General features: G+C 42.9%; 1 protein-coding gene and 1 pseudogene across 1 annotated transcript in view; one reads left to right on the top strand and one right to left on the bottom strand.

Annotated features, from left to right (window-relative positions):
* Positions 1–1,258: 1,258 nt before the first annotated feature.
* ANAPC5 (anaphase promoting complex subunit 5) overlaps positions 1,259–16,705 on the top strand; it is a 33,984-nt gene continuing 18,537 nt past the window's right edge. Inside the window, exons 1-6 of the mRNA XM_065904342.1 lie at positions 1,259–1,573; positions 4,245–4,324; positions 4,740–4,849; positions 5,721–5,913; positions 14,065–14,131; positions 16,592–16,693. Of these exons, the coding sequence (XP_065760414.1) occupies positions 1,367–1,573; positions 4,245–4,324; positions 4,740–4,849; positions 5,721–5,913; positions 14,065–14,131; positions 16,592–16,693 (759 nt within the window). The 5' untranslated portion in view covers positions 1,259–1,366. The remainder of the gene's footprint in view (positions 1,574–4,244; positions 4,325–4,739; positions 4,850–5,720; positions 5,914–14,064; positions 14,132–16,591; positions 16,694–16,705) is intronic.
* LOC136146000 (tetraspanin-33 pseudogene) lies at positions 8,863–11,613 on the bottom strand (annotated as a pseudogene).

Raw genomic sequence — 16,705 nt, 5'->3', positions numbered from 1 at the left:
CACCGCCAAAACAAACCCCAAAACAAACACATGTAATTGTATGTCTAAAATATACAGTCACCGTTCGCAAGATATGGAAGTTAGGAATTGTATTCCAAGCTATCAATGACTTCTGACCCAGTTATTTAGCCTATATGCGTCTACCTCCTTTTTTTCCCCCCCTGTGAACTAAAACTACATATTCATTCATAATTCATTAAACAAAGACAGGTTGAGACAACAAAACCCAGGTACTAGGCATAGCGTGTGTAGCCAGGGTTGAAGAGCAGGTGGTTGTTCGTTTGTTTTTCGAGTCTTTTAACTACTGAACCGCCAGGGAATTTCCTAGAACCGGTGGTTTTTCTTTCAAGGATTGTGTAGACTAGTATGGAGTGCAAATAATTATTAATAGCAATTCAGGCTGTAGAGAAATAAATGTCGTGGGAAAGGTACAGAAGCGTGGAAGGAAAGTTGTGAAAACTCAGTTTGAAATTATTGTCTAGGGATTGATTTTGAGGGCCATGAATGCAAGGACGTAATATTAGGTGGTAAACAAGAGATTCACCACACGGAGGTGGTATTATCTTCTATTACGCGTAAGGATACACGGCTACTTGCACCTGACCTAGCTGTCTGCAAATGGCACTTGTGAAATTCTGAGGTGAAAAAAAGTTTATTCACGCATTCAGTTCAGTTCAGTCGCTAGGTCGTATCCGACTCTTGGCGACCACGCGAACCGCGCAGCACGCCAGGCCTCCAGAGCTAAATAAAACTTCCGAACTTTGAATTTAAAAATTAACCTAATCAGTTAAATACAAATTTTAAAGGTGCACGTTTAATTTCGTTGCTTTTTCTTTCTTTCTTTGTTGTTGTTGTTGTTCGGACGCCAGAACATGAGAGATCTTCAGCATCCACTGAAGGGCCCCCATCAGTGGAGGCTCCCACTCTTAACCAGTGGACCGCCGAGAAGTCCCTAACTTCGTTGCCTTAATCTCAATCACTTTAAAATTTAATTTTAATTATTTTTAAATTAAACGAACGAATAGTCAGCCTTCTGGCGGTTCAGACCTTCACCGAAAGCGTCGACTCTCACCCCGTGCCAGTCCATGCCTACCCGGAACCTGCTCTCCTGCAAAAGTTTCTGTAGGGACTCAGTCTTTAGGAGCGCCGCCTTTGCCCCACCCATCACAGTACTGTTGGGCATTTCTATTGGCTATAGAGCTCTGGTTTCGTTGCTCTGATTGGTCATCGGAGTGCCGTCGCGAGGATGCCAGTTTCCTGGGTTACGCCGCGGGCCAGCGGAGGCCTAGGGGAGGTTGTGAGGTTCCCTGAGCAGGAACACGGCTGGGGCGCGCACCGGCTCTCCTGCACTTAGTTCGTGGGCGCCATGGCCAGCGTCCACGAGAGCCTCTACTTCAACCCCATGATGACCAATGGGGTGGTGCACGCCAACGTTTTCGGTATCAAGGACTGGGTGACGCCGTATAAGATCGCGGTGCTAGTGTTGCTGAACGAGATGGGCCGCACAGGCGAGGGCGCCGTTAGCCTCATGGAGCGGCGAAGGCTCAACCAGCTGCTCCTGCCGCTGCTGCAGGTGAGGGTCTCCGGTTCATCCAGCAAACCCTTACTGTGCACCTGCCCTCTGACGGGACAGCTCCCTGGGGGCTGGGGGTACGGGGATTTGTCGGATACGTTCTCTGCCCTTTTGGACCGCGAAAAATATAGTTATTACCACCAGCTAACACCCACTCCAGTATTCTTGCCTGGAGAATTCCAGGGACAGAGGAGCCTGGTGGGCTGCTGTCTATGGGGTCGCACAGAGTCGGACACGACTGAAGTGACTTAGCAGCAGCAGCAACACAGTACTTATGGTGGACCAGGCACTTTACATGCATTTTTGGGGGGCAGGTTTATATCTGACTCCAGCATTTATTAGCTGAGTGACTGGGTGAAGAGTTATTTTCGCAAATCCTCCGTCTTAAATGAGGCTACATGTAGGCCTGAGCGTTGGAGACACAGGTACAGGCGCTGTACCCTAGAGGACCTTAATAAGTGGTAACAATGACATAAAGTAACAGCCAACATTGATCACTTACTGTGTACTAAGCACTTTATGGGCTTCTCTGATGGCTCAGACGGTAAAGAATCTGCCCACAATGCGGGAAACCAGGGTTCAGTCTGAGTCAGGAAGATCCCCCCTGGAGAAGGGAACGGCAAGAACCCACCCCAGTATTTTTGCCTGGAGAATTTCATGGTCTGAGGAACCTGGCAGCCTACAGTCCATGGGTTAGCAAAGAGCCGGACACAACTGAGCAACTAACACAAGCACTTTACATGTTTTATTTCCCTTTGCAGACTCAGATTGTAACTCTACTGCTTACCTGCTTTGCGACTTAGGCAAGTTCCATAACATGTTTGGGTCTTTGCTTTTGCTCTGTAAAATGGAAAACAATGATCGAAACTGTCGTGTGATGGCTGTGTTAAGTTAGAAGATCCATGAGAACATTTTACAGTTTGGCACATAATAAATGCTCAATCAGTTTTAGCTATTTTCATTTTAATCTCATGCACTTTCCCTTAGATCAGTTGTGGTTTTTCCATTTATTCGGGTGATTATATGAGTGACATCTGTCTTCCCTACTAGACTGTAACCTCCATGAGGGCATTATTTTGTCCAGTTCTTGCTCACCTTGTATCCCCAAAGCCTGGTACACTATAGTTTATAACAGGCTTTTTTTCAATTAAGATTTTTTTTAAATGTGGACTGTTTTTTAAAGTCTTTACTGAATTTGTTACAATATTGCTTCTGTTTTATGTTTTGATTTTTTTGGCTGCAAGGCCAAAATGTGGGACTGACCAGAGATTGAACCCACACCCCCTGCATTGGAAGGCAAAGTCTTAACCACTGGACCACCAGGGAAGTCCTTATAAAGGGCTTTTTTAAATCCATCACCTTCTTTGGGGAAGGGGGAGGAGTACTGAGGACACAGATTAAGTGGCTTGACCAATTAGTTAAATGAAAGTAGTAGGGTCTCTAGAACTTGCAGCTCCCAGTCCTATCTGCATTCCTGTTATAAGTGTAGAGCCCAAATAAATAAAGTCTGTCACTGTTGCCATTGTTTCCCCATCTATTTGCCATGAAGTGATGGGACCGGATACCATGATCTTAGTTTTCTGAATGTCGAGCTTTAAGCCAACTTTTTCACTCTCCTCTTTGACTTTTATCAAGAGACTCTTTAATTCTTCACTTTCTGCCATAAGGGTGGTGTCATCTGTGTATCTGAGGTTATTGATATTTCTCCCAGCAATCTTGATTCCAGCTTGTGCTTCATCTAACCTGGCATTTTAATCAACATGTATATAGAATTCATCTAGCTAAGTTCCAGCCTTTACTTATTTACTTATTGTTTGACTTTAAAAATTAACTGTTTTTGAACTATTCAACTAATACACAAAGATTCATTGTAAAACTTTAATGATACTAAAGTTGATAGAGTGGAAATTTATGGTTCTTTTGTAGACCCTCTAATCCTATTTCCTCTCAGAGATTATAAGAATTCATGTTCCTTCATTCACCTATTAATATTTACTGAGTAACAGTTCAGAATGAATCTTTCTAGACCTTTTGCTATGTATATGTATATATAGATAGGTTGATGCATATGATTATAAGTATGTATACTTGTATCCTTTTTATTTAATTCTGCATTGTTTTTTTTGTTTGTTCATTTTACATAAGTGCTACTTCTATTCTACAGCTTGTTCCTTTCACTTAACAAGTCTTGGAGATCATTCCATGTCAGCATATTTCAGTAGATTTACCTCATCCTTTTTAATGGCTTAATTGTATTCCACAATGAGAAAAGAAGCATAATTTAATTAATACTTTTAAAAAATTAAGCAGTTTTTTTTTTTTTTTTGCTATACTTCAAGGCATCTGGGATTTTAGTTCTCACATCAGGGATTGAACCCATGCCCCCTGCAGTGGAAGCCAGAGTCTTAACCATTGGACTGCCAGGGAAGTCCTTAACTCATACTTTTAATTAATGTTAAAATTTATAGATTATAAATGAGCTCTTTATTGATGTCCTTATAGATTCTTTAGTTTTTCTTCATTTCAAACGATGCATGGGGAATATACCTTCCCCAGAAGTGGGCTTGCTGGGTTGTCCATGACTAAATATGTCTATATATATATATAGCTGTTTATCAATCTCCAGCTCTTTAAAATTTTTCTGTAACCTTTCAATCTCTCCTTTACCCAGGGCCCAGATATTACACTGTCTAAACTTTACAAATTAATTGAAGAATCTTGTCCTCAGCTGGCAAACTCAGTGCAGATCAGGTAAGCTCCATTTTCTTCTGTATATATGAAAAGATGTCAAGTAGATGAAAATTAGAAAATGGCACATGGTGATTATTTCCTTAAAAAAAGGTATCTTTGTTATTCTAGGTTGTTTTCCTAAGTACCTTAATTTCTTAAAAATGGATAGCATTAAACATACTGCTTCAAAATTTATTATTCTGTATGGATCTACTTTGTTCCTTTTAGTTGTTGCAGAGAATTTCATTTTTACTGGCTGATATGCTACTTTGAGAAATTTTATAATCAAGAAAACATCGGCAATGATACTTTTCCGAATATGGGGGTGACAGTTCGGATTTTCAAATAGATTCATTTTAGGTGTTTGTGGAATATGAAATGTGGGAAGATATTCATAGGGCCTTCCTAAAATCCTTACCTCATTTTTCTTGTTCAGAATCAAACTGATGGCTGAAGGCGAATTGAAGGATATGGAACAATTTTTTGATGACCTTTCAGATTCTTTTTCTGGAACTGAACCAGAGGTTCACAAAACAAGTGTAGTAGGTATGAAATTCTTCTAAGGAGAGCAGAAAATATTTTCATTGCAGCAAACAGCTCTCTGAGTCACATCTGTTGACTCTGTTAACAGTCACATCTGTTAACTCTGCTGTAGTTTGAGCACACGCAGTGGGGATGTTGGACATGTTTTAGTTTGTATTCATTGCCTTGCCATTTTGATCTGTGTTTAAATAACTGTCTTGTGGAAAAGCATCTTCTGTTTTGTCCACTGTCATCAGAGTATTAGACTGGTTGTGGAGCCTTTCAGGGTTTCTCAGCTCTTTCCCATGGTCCTCTGCTCACTTGTCCACATTGCACAACTAAGTCAGTGTCACCAGCTAAGGTTTTATGAAGAGAGTTAAGAGTAGATTGTTGTTATAGTTTATAAGTCTAGGGTATACATGAAGTTTCCTGGTGCTTTTCTGTTAGCTTTATAGCTGTGCTCCATCCACCTGACTTTTCTTTCCTGGTAGTTCTTATGTTATTCACCATCAGTTATTTGTTGATCTTCCATGTGTCAGTTTCTGGACTTGAAGAGGGACTGGAACCTTTCTCTTAATACAGATTACATTCTTGTGGTTGTGGGGAGAAGGGCGGGCAGATAGGAAAAAGTAAACAAATAGGATAACTTCTGATAGTTATAACAGTCACAAGAAGATACATTGGTTGGATAAAAAGTGGAGTGTGGGTGGGAGGACTGAGCTTTTAATTAAAGAGAAAATCAGCTTCATAAAAGGTGATGAAAGAACATTCTTGGTGGAGGAAACAGTCTTTTTTTCAATTATTTTGAAGGAAGAATTGCAACAAATAGTCATTGACTTGGTGTAGCCCGGATCTTGAGTTACTGCCTTCGCCTGGTCTGTGTCTTGTTTTGTAGGCTTATTTCTGCGTCACATGATCTTGGCCTACAGTAAGCTGTCTTTCAGTCAAGTGTTTAAACTGTACACTGCCCTCCAGCAGTACTTCCAGAATGGTGAGAAAAAGACCATGGGAGATGCTGATATGGATCTTGCCAGCAGAGAGGAGGGCGAAAGGAAAATGGAAAAAGAAGAACTTGACGTATCTATAAGGTAACTTGGGCTTCTCCAGCGTGAATCGCTTTCCTGTGAAATAGTGTCATTACAGGCACAGTAAATTCTCATTCATCCAGAGTTTATGCATTGGCTGTCATCTTTTTGTCCCTCCAGATCCAGGAAGTGGACCTTTACAGGCTGCATCAGTTAATTCCTTCCCCTCTAACTTCTGATTGGGAGGCACTGATGGGAAATCCAGAGGGTCGAGGAGAGTAAGGTCAGGGTGTTGATTCATTGGTTTCCTTCCTTCAAGGTCATGGTGGACTGGGTGTAGGGTCACCGCCTCCATCAGTTGGCCTGCTCTGCAGACCTCAAGGGTCTCGTTACAGGGAAGGTTTCCCAGGCCTGGTGCAAAAGGTGCCCCACTCTTCCCAGCCCTGGGGGTTGTATTACTCACTATGGCTTCTCCATCCCCTGCCACTGTTTCTGAAAGTGGTCCTTTATTAGACTCTTCTCATGTTACCCCATTTGAATATGCCATTTGTTTTCTGCTGGGACCCTGAGCGGTAGTGTAGTGTTCATTATATCACAGTGAATTAACAATTGATTAATTCCGTGAAAACTTATTGAATGCCTCCTAAAGTCTAAGCCCTGGGGATGTGGTGGCACTGTTCAGCTAGTTGTTTAAGCTCAAAGCCTAGGTGTGTCCCTGGGTCCTTCCCCTCGTTTGCCCCAACAGCCAGCCCTACAGATCAGCCAGAACTTCCTCCACAGTATGTTTGGAATCAGTTCACTTCTCTCTGTTGCCCCTACTTCCCCGATGGTCTCAGTACCTGGTCTCTTTCCTGGATGACTGCTCCAACCTCCTGGCTGCTTTCCCTGCCTCCACTCTTGTCTCCTTACTCTCAGTTTTGCCTGCAACATCCAAGGGAACCATCACGGATGTAAATCACACTACGTGTTCTTATGCCCCAAACCCTCCTTGACTGTCCGGAATTTAGACAGAAATTGGAGCTACTGGGGCCCTGGCACCTATCTGATCTGGCCCCTGTCATCTTCCTTACCTCTTTTTCCTGCCTCTCCCTTCACTGTTAGAGTCTAATGGCTCTGGCTTGATTTCAGTTTCTTGAATACGCCCAGCCAGGCTCTGCCTCAGGGTGCCTGGTTTACTCTCCCTGGCTTCTCTCCTCCCTCGCTTCCTTTCACCATTCAGCTCCCATGGCCTCACCCAGGCCTTCCCTGACTACGTGTGTGAAGTAACCTCCATCCTAAGTACTTCCATCTTCTTTATTTCCTTCAAAACTCTCCTCAGTAAGCAACCTTTTGCATTTATTTCCTTACTCATTTATATTTGCCTTTGTACTCCATCAAGAGTTAAGACCCTCCTTCTCTGTTAATATGTCACCTCCTTTTCCTTAGTGCTTGGCTTGCAGTGTCTGTGAATATGTGTTAGACGAATGAGAATCAGAACATGTCATCCAATGAGACATGTCAAATGAGGGAATCAGAACATGTCATCCATTGCCCACACTGGTAACTAGTCCCATAAAACACTTTGTGTTGACTCCCTTCCCTTTGCTGTTTCACGTCCCCTCTTCCCAGCTGTTACCTGGGATCACCTCCCAAATAGACCACTTGTGTTTGGAGGGGAAAATGTGTGTGTGTGTGTCTGTGTGTGTGTGTGTTTGTGTGTGTGTGTGGTGTTTCATATTTCCTGATCTCAAGGAGCTCATGGACTGGGGAGGAAGACTAACATGGAAACAAACAACGCCAAGTAACAGTGTATTCAGAGCTCTGAGAGAAGCAAGTCCCACCTGCCCTGTGTAGGCTGGCTGACCCCCTTGGGGGCTGGGGGGTATAGCCAGAGAATATTTCCCTGCAGTTTCTAGGAGTGGCCTTTGTATGGTTATGTGATTTGTTCAGCACACACTGGGAGCAAGAAGATTATAGTACCAGTGAGTACTTGCAAAAACTCAGACTTGCTCACAATGCTTCTCGTGGAGTGGAAAGGTTGTACCTTGTAGAGCTGAGTCTGGCTCTGGAGTCAGACCCCTGGATTTGAATTCTGGCTCCTCCACTCCCTGCCTTGGGCAGAGCACCTTCTCTGTACCTCAAATTTCTCACCTGCAAAATGGGGCTTATATCACCTCCTCAGAGGGTTGTTGTGAGAATTAAATGATAAATCTGCATAAAGTGTTCAGAACTGTGCCTGGTATACAGTAAACATTGGACAAATATGTGCTCTTCTTCTTGAAATTTCTCTTTTAAGAAGCTTCCAGGAAAAAATGTGATCTCTGTCCTAGTCCTAGCTACTTTATATGCTTTTAAAGTAGGAGAATGTCAATTCTTCAGAAATGTTAAAATGCAGACTTTTCTTAATTAGGTTTGACTTTGTCCTAAATTAATCTGATTTACTTAGGTCTAACTACATTGTTTTGATCCTATTCTAAGAATTCATTTTGTGTGTAATGTAACAGTATGTCTAATGTTAAGCTGTATGGTTTCAGAAAATAGTATGCATTCAGTAAACTGAATTTCATCACTGAAATAGAAGAGATGTATTTAAATGTTATTCTAGGGAGTTCCCTGGTGGTCCAGTAGTTAGTACTTGGTGCGGTCACTGGTTGGGAAACTAAAGATCCCACAAGCTGCACAGTGTGGCCAAAAAAAAAAACAAAACGTCCCATTACAGAGGAACGTACAGACTGACACTTAGCTTCAGCTTTTCATTTGCTTATTGTTGCTACGGGGCAGTATTTGTTTCCTGCAGTAAGAGAGGAGGCTTATAGGGTTATACCATGTGGGTTTGCAGCGGAGACTATTAGTCGCTGGAACTACATCTTCTCTGTGCTCCAAAAAGGACCTAACAAAAGTCCTTTAAAAAAGAAATTATTTATTTATTTTTTGCTGTGCTGGATCTTCAGTGCTACATGGACTTTCTCTAGTTGCAGAGAGTGGGGGTGGGGGGACCTACTCTCTAGTTGCTTTGCATGGGCTTCTCCTAGCAGTGGCTTCTTTTGTTGCAAGGTACAGGCTCCAGGGCCCGAGGGCTTCGGTAGTTATGGCTGCCGGGCTCTAGAGCACAGGCTCAGGAGTTGTGATGCACAGGCTTAATTGCTCTGTGGTATGTGGGATCTTCCTGGACCAGGGATCAAACCTATGTCTCCTGCATTGGCAGGTGGATTCTTTTTTTTTTCAATTGCTGTTGCTCAAGCATCTCTGCTTAGATAAAACAGAAACGTGAACCCAAGTGATTGAGGTTAGAGAGAATACGAAATAACAATGCTGAGAGCTGGGATGGGGAGAGGAAGCACATCCTTCTCAGACTCGAGCCACCTGTGCACCCTGCCTTCTGCTGTCTGTGGAGTTTGCTTCCTCCCACTGTGCTGTGGCTTTCGGGCCTGAAATCCATTCTCCACTGGGCGCCGGCAGCTATAACCACTGCTGTCGGTTGATGAGGCTCGCCTGTTGCCCTACCGAGGAGGTGCAGGATGGATCTTCAGTACCATGAGTCCGCCTGGTGCTGCTGGTTGTAAAGCTGTAGTTTGATCTGATCTTTGATCTGACTCACAAGGTTCATGAACAACAGGTTTTCCACCAGCTGCCGGATGGCCGGACCCAGTGCTACACCACCAAGTATGAAGAGGTTGCTTTGTATCCAGTTGACCAATCTGTCAGTACAGCCATGGGTGCAGATGACTTAACTAGCTTCCAAGTAGTCAAAGGCCTGCGTACCTTAGCCACACATGGTGTTGATCACTGCCTGGTTGGGGGTAGGCAAGCAACAGGAGTAAGGCCCAGAACAGTGCTCACGGCTGGAGTTGTCTTCTGAACAGTTGAAGTACATGTTCAGGGACCAGTCGTAGGAAATCCCTCCACAGCAGCTGAACTCCTCCTGGCCAAAAATCTATGAGGTTCTGAAGGTCCAAGTCATCTCGGTAGTGCACGATGGCATTATTGATAATCTCACTCACTTTGCCCCGCACCTTGTCTGAGAAGATGAAGCCTAGGACCCCAGCTGCCAGCTGTAGCGGGAACACGATGATGAGACAGAGGGAGAACGTCTGCAGGAGATGTTCTCACAGAGAGATCATCTGATGCAGCCGCAGAAGGTGAGCAGGAACATGAGGATGCCCACCATAATCAGCAGGATGGCCGGGCCCATGGCCAGGCAGGGCAGCGCTGCCTCAGGGGGAGCGGCTGCCTCTCTATTTGCACTGGTGCCAACTGAACGGGGTACCCCCAGAACTGTCCTCCTCCCCTGGTGGGGGACTCTCCTGGTGTGGACTTTACCTGGTGTGGCTAGGTACAGGTTACAGGGAACAGAACTGCCCTCCCACGGGGAGAACACCAAGGGCCCAGAAGAGTCTGTGGCCTTTACTTTGAGGAACTAACAACTTAAGAGCCTTTATTCCTGGGCTTGAGAGAGGAAGAACCATTTTCACTCCAGAAAAGAATTAGAATGGCATTAGGTTCACTGACTTTTGCCGATTCTGTTTCCTGGAGATTTCGTGTAGAGGAATAGGGATGGAGGTTGAGTTTCTCTGGAACAGAGCGAAGGGAGGGCTGAAGCCTCTGGTTAGTCTTTGCACCCAGAAGTCTTCCCTAGACACGCCCTAAGCCTAAAATGCAGGTGGATCTCAGAAGATTCGTGGGAGCTTGGGGAAATCCAGGTGAACTGGCTTGGGTGGCCAGGCAGAATAAACCTCCAGGATTTGGCTAGAGGGTAGCTGCCCCCTTAGCTGCATAGCTTCTGTGGAAGGAGGGCTGAAGGACCAGGGGTGAAAGGGGCTGGCAGGCTGGTTCTTCACCATTGAGCCACCAGGGAAGCCCCAAAAGTCCCTTTTAACTAACAAAAATTTCTAGCAAAAGTAGGAAGTCTTTGGTGTTTCTTCATTTGTCAATGATTTAATAAAAATCTCCCAACTTCATTAATTCATTCAACAAATGCTTATTCAGTGCTTCTGGTGCACCAGGTACTATGTTAGGTGCTGCGCTGTCAGCCCAGAGGAGAAAGTCCCGGTCCTCGTGGAGTTTACCTGGGGAGGGTGAGACGGGAATCGAGAGGTAACTATGTTAACAAGTAATGTAACTTCAGAGCCTGCCATGCAGGAAAGGAACACCTAGTGCTCCAGGATACAGAGTAACTGTGGGATGCTGTCAGGAAACGGCCCTTTAAGACTGGGAGCTTGCTGACAGAGGAACCAGCCCTGAGAAGAGTTGTCGGAGCACATGCAGACTCACAGCTCCCAAGACAGGACAAGCTGGCATGCTGGAGGGACAGGAGGACAGTGTGGCCTGAGCACATGAGGCCAGGAGGAGGGGCTAGGTCACCCCTCTGGTCACATACTGCCAAGCGTTCAGGTCCTCGTGGCCTCCTTGGGTGTTTCGAAACTGTTCCCTGTCTCAGTCCCTCCCCTCCCCTGCTTTTGTCGCTACCCTGCTCAGAAATCTCCAGAGACAGAGTCTCCCAGCCTGGTGTCTGAGGTGTTCCCCAGTTGCCCTTTCTGACCTCAATTTCTGTTCCTCAACATGGGTCCTTTACCCCAGCCGTGCAACTCTGCGGGTATCCCTCCAAGAGGCCGGGCGTTTTCCCATTCTGCGTCTTTTGTTTTCCTTTCCTAGAATGCCTTCTTCCATCCTCATCATTTCTTCACTCCTTCCCCACTTTTAAAGTCCTCACTACTCCAAGTGGAGTGGCTTCTCCCGTTTCTAATGCAGAGATAATATTCATTCATTCATATTTTTTACCGCCATCATGCCACATGGGCTGGACGTAGCCTTCACCAAGACCATGAGCCCATAAAGACATTGTATTTTCAGGGACCTAGACTTGTGTTTTATGTGTGCCCCTGGCCCCATTTGTTGATGGTTTAATCCTGTTGTATTTTTAAAATTTCAATTATAGTGTATGATTTAAGCACTTTAGAGTAGTTTCTAGAGTCCTTTTGAAAATCAGATGAATGCCATGTACTATCCTTGCATTAAAAATGTGTATTTTGCTTGCAGTTTTACAAGGTTCATGGGCTCCTAAAACCCTTCATAGGCCCAGGTTAAATGCCTTTGATATACAGCCACTTGTAAGTCTAAAATTCTGTCTCAGCTGGTAATTGGATTCATAGACAAATTTATTTGAATCCTTTTCCTAAATGAATAACACCCTTCCTAAACTGAATACCTTTGTGGCTTGTTAAGAGTTACTTTCTCTGGCGTGTATTTGAGGCCCTGAGGAAGCACAGGAGTCAGTAACAGAATGGTTTGGGTGGTGGTATTCTCACTTGCTTTTCCCTACCTTGTTCACGTTGGCCACTGTTGCCAACTTTTCACTGTTGTGAAAAGTGAAAGTGAAGTCGCTCAGTTGTGTCCAAGGCCAAATTTGATCTTTATTTATAGTAAATCTGTTCGCCTTTATTTGTAGTTTTTTTGCTTTGTGTGATTTTGGTTCTATTTTATTAATGTTTATTGTTCTTGTATCCTTTATTATAAACTACCTCAAATCTTTTTTGGGGGAAAGGGTTAAGTAAATAAAGCATCTGGTGACGGTGAGCATCATGGACCTCAGAGGAGGGTGGGCCGGGAGCAGTGTATCCCATTTCATACAAATCTTCATTGTCCTCTAGTCTTTTTGTGTACTACCGTATTTATTTCAAGACTTGGGCTTACTTTCTTTGAGGGATATGTTAAGAGAAAAGGGCATCTTATTGCTCAGACACTTCACTCTTTTCTGAGAACGTGGCCTAGGAATTTTCTTTCCACTTCCCTCTAGGTCACTGTTGTTTCAGTGACCTTTGTTGTACCAGGTCGGGGCTGGTCCTGGGCATCTCTGATACCTGCAGTATCTGATATACTTGCTGCCTTGTGAAACCAAGAGAATATTAGAGCAGCTTTTCCCAGAGTATTTTCTATGGGATGCTAGCCCTTCTTGATAGATGTGAGGAAAGAATTCCTCGTTCAGATGAGTTTGGTAAATGGTGCATTAAACAAAAGTGAATAAAGTGTCTCTCTGTTGGATTTATTTAATATGTGACTTGAATCTCCAAGGAGGAGAGGGTATACAGCTGTCCCCAAGTGATTTAAGCTCAGCAGCATTTTTTTTTTCTTTTAGAATACCCATTTCCATATTGTTTGCATTGAAACAGTTTGAGAACTGCTGTATTAGAGTGCTTACAGAGATATTGTTGAGTAAATATTAATTTTTATATTTATTATAATCCTGTATAGAGAAGGCATTTCTTCAGAGTCATGTGGCAAAAGGGTATTATTCATACCCTGTTCTCAAAAATAAGACTGTGCATGCATAGATTTCTCAAGTTTAGATTTTTATCAGTATATATCTTATTTATTTGTTCTGTGTAATCTCAGCTTCTAGGCAAATGGTTATTTCTTAGATGAATCCTCTTTTTCTTACTCTTGAGCACAGCGCTGTCTTGTATCTGTAGTGAGGCGTGTGAAACTATTCATTTATTTCCCAAACTCTGAGTGCCCGTTGTGCCCCTGGGTGTTGATGTACGAATATAAGAACAGCCAGTGTGACGGTAGTCGATGCTGTGACCCATGTTTCTGGGAGACAGTGGGAGCTCAAATGAGAGATGTCAGGAGTGATTCTTGGAGGATATGGCACTTCAGTTATTCTTGAATGATGGATGGTGCAACAGTCCAACAGTAGATAGAAAAATGGGCCTTGCAGGTCAAGGAAATGGCGGGTGTGCATCTTGGCATGATAGGAAATTGTAAGGAGTTCATCAGGGCTGGGCTGTAGATGAGAAGGCAGAAGAGAGAGGTAGGACCACTCAGGAAGTGTTACACCTGCCCTGCTAAGCAATGTGGGCTTTATTCTGGAAGGTAATGGGATTCCCCAGAGGGGTTTTAAATCAGGGATGATATACTTGCGGCATGTGGGATCCTGGTTCCCTGACCAGGGATCCAACCATCATCCCTTGCATTGGAAGCAGAATCTTAACCACTGGACCACCAGGGAAGTCCCTAGACTTGCATTTTGGACAGGTCTTGCTGGAGGCTGTATAGAGTTGAGATCTGCTTATTAAATTGTGTAAACTTTATCAGGTCATTCAGCATCATTCCTGAGAAGAGAGAATTAATTTTAAAAGTTTTTAAGCTTTTCTGATGAAGAATCTATTTGACTTTGTAAGCATTACCATTTTCACTATTGTGTAATTCTTTATTGTTTTTACTTAATTTTTTTTCCAGAGAAGAAGAGGTATCTTGCAGTGGGCCTCTGTCCCAAAAACAAGCAGAATTTTTTCTTTCTCAGCAGGTAAGTTGGTTCTGTGATTTGTCATAATTTTTTTCTTTTTAATTCTGTGACATTATTTGTTGTTGCTGTTCCGTTGCTCAGTCATGTCTGATTCTTTGTGACCCCTTGGACTGCGGCACGCCAGCCTTCTCTGCCCTTCACCGTCTCCTGTCATGACATATGTTTGTTATGTGAGTAGGTTTATTAGTAAAGTGGCATTATTCTTACTTTTGGTCCTTTTTTCTTCACTAACAATGCAACTGTAGCTATATGTCTCTCCCTATTTTGTATGTGATTTTATTTCTCTATTAGAGTCGTAATGCATGTTCATTTAGTAATGGTGTCTGACTAACTCAGCCCCAAAACGTGATTTGGAAGACTTACTACCCTTTTCCCAACTTTTCATCAAGGACATTTTTAAGCAGAAATAAAATTGGAAAGCATTGTACAGCAAATACCCACATACCCATCATCCGGGTCCTACAATATTTTGCTCTGTTTATCATATATCTACCCATCTAGTCGCCATTTCATCTTATTTTTTTGATACATTTCAAGTTGCGAACACCAGTACACTTTAGCTCAGACATTTCTTACTGGTATTTTCGAACCTACTTTAGAATTTTTTTTATTTGGTAATACAGGCTGAACGTTTTTCTTTCATGTTGTTTTCAGCAAAGAATTTTGATTTTTGCTCTATTTTTAAGTTTACTCTAATTTTATTATTAATTTTCTTTCTGCCAAAAGATGTAATATTTAAATCTAGATGCAGATAATAGAGTCACCCCTGCAAATGAATTTTAGACAGATTAGAAAAACCCATCTAGACAATTGGTTACCTGTAGAGGAGAAAATAAAGCTGGACCCTCACCTCATCTTTGCACCTCAGTACTTTCCAGGTGGATTAAAGGCTTCACTGTAAACATTTAAAGTTATAATTAGACTAGAAGGAACTCCATAGTAACTTTTAACTGATCTCTGGGTGGGGAGCTTTCTAAACATAAAAACTGTGGAAGAAAACATGTGGGAGATCATTTGATTTTTTTCAACATAAAAATGAAAAATGTCTGCATGTTAGTACATGTTCTGACAAAATTAAAAGTCAAACAACAAAATGTGAAAAGGATTTGCAATACATATGACAAAGAGTTGATACTTTTGCTTTAAAAATGGTATTTTCAAAGACCAGTTGATGATGAGACAAATGTATATTATTAAGTGAAAAGGGCAGATAGTAAAATGATATAGTCTAACTTTGTTAAAAAGGTGTGCATGCTGCTGCTGCTAAGTCACTTCAGTCGTATCCAACTCTGCAGCCCCATAGATGGCAGCCCACCAGTGTATATGTATAAGCACATACACACACAAACACACATACATATACACACACATAGAAAAAAGACTGGAATAGGATACACTGACATAAAAATAATGTTATTTCTAGATGGAGGAGTAACAGATGATTTTCTATGTGCTTTTCTGTTTTCTTCTATATGGTTTTTCATATTTTTGGAATCTTCTATAATGCTACAATGAATTAAAATAGAGTTAGAAATTATTGCTACTCAAAAAAAAATTTGTCTAGGTAAAATTGAAGCGTCTATAACCCAGTTAAGTACTAATCATTAATTTAGAAGTCGTTTTCTATGTATTTTATATAATCATTGCTGGTAATGTCCATATGAAACAGATAACCAGGAGAAGGGCAAGTGTGTGCCATAAGGCTCTCTGCCAGACTATGAATACATGCTTCCTGCCTTGAGGGCACTTACAGTCTGGGGTTGGGGTCAGCTGGCACTTTTAATATAATTTAATAAGTACTGCAGGAAGGGTTAGTGCAGGGGGCTTATAGGAGCATGTAGGTGCTTATGGGAGAAGCAGGTGGCTGAAACCTAAACTGGGCCCTGAAGGCTGAGCAGGGGTTTGCATGCAAGAGTATGTGGGTGGGGTTGGTGGTTGCGAGACATAATTCCAGGAAGAGGAAGCAGTGTTCTGCAAGGTCAAGAGGAGAGTGTAGGAGCTTTCTTGGTGGCTCAGTGGTAAAGAATCCGCCTGCCAATGCAGGAGACACAGGTTTGATCCCTAGTCCAGGAAGATCCCACTTGGGGAGCAACTCGGCCCATGCGCCATAACCACTGAGCCTGTGCTCTAGAGGCTGGGAGCCATAACCACTGAGCTCATGTGCTGCAACTGCTGAAGTGCCCTCGAACCTGCAGTCTGTGACGAGAGAAGCCACTGGAATGAGAAGCCTGTGCACCGCAGCCAGAGTAGCCCCCACTCGCTGTGACTAGAGAAAAGCCTGCACAGCAACAAAGACCCAGCACAGTCAAAAATAATAAATGAATAAAATTGTTAAAAAAAAAAAAAAAAGGAAAGTGTAGGTGCAGAAAAGAAAGTAATCAGGTGATGCTATTTAGTATATGTGTCCATATGTTTATTGGCCATTTTTTCCTACTGAGAGTTGTCATTTTTAACTTTCAGGCTTCTTTGTTGAAGAATGATGAGACCAAGGCCCTCACTCCAGCTTCTTTGCAGAAAGAGTTGAACAACTTGTTGAAATTTAATCCTGATTTTGCTGAAGCGGTGAGCCTCTTC

The sequence above is a fragment of the Muntiacus reevesi genome, chromosome 13, assembly GCF_963930625.1.
Source record: "Muntiacus reevesi chromosome 13, mMunRee1.1, whole genome shotgun sequence".
Classification (NCBI taxonomy): Eukaryota; Metazoa; Chordata; class Mammalia; order Artiodactyla; family Cervidae; genus Muntiacus; species Muntiacus reevesi.
Note: the sequence above shows the minus strand (reverse complement) of the source record. Positions and strands in the feature narration are given on the sequence as shown.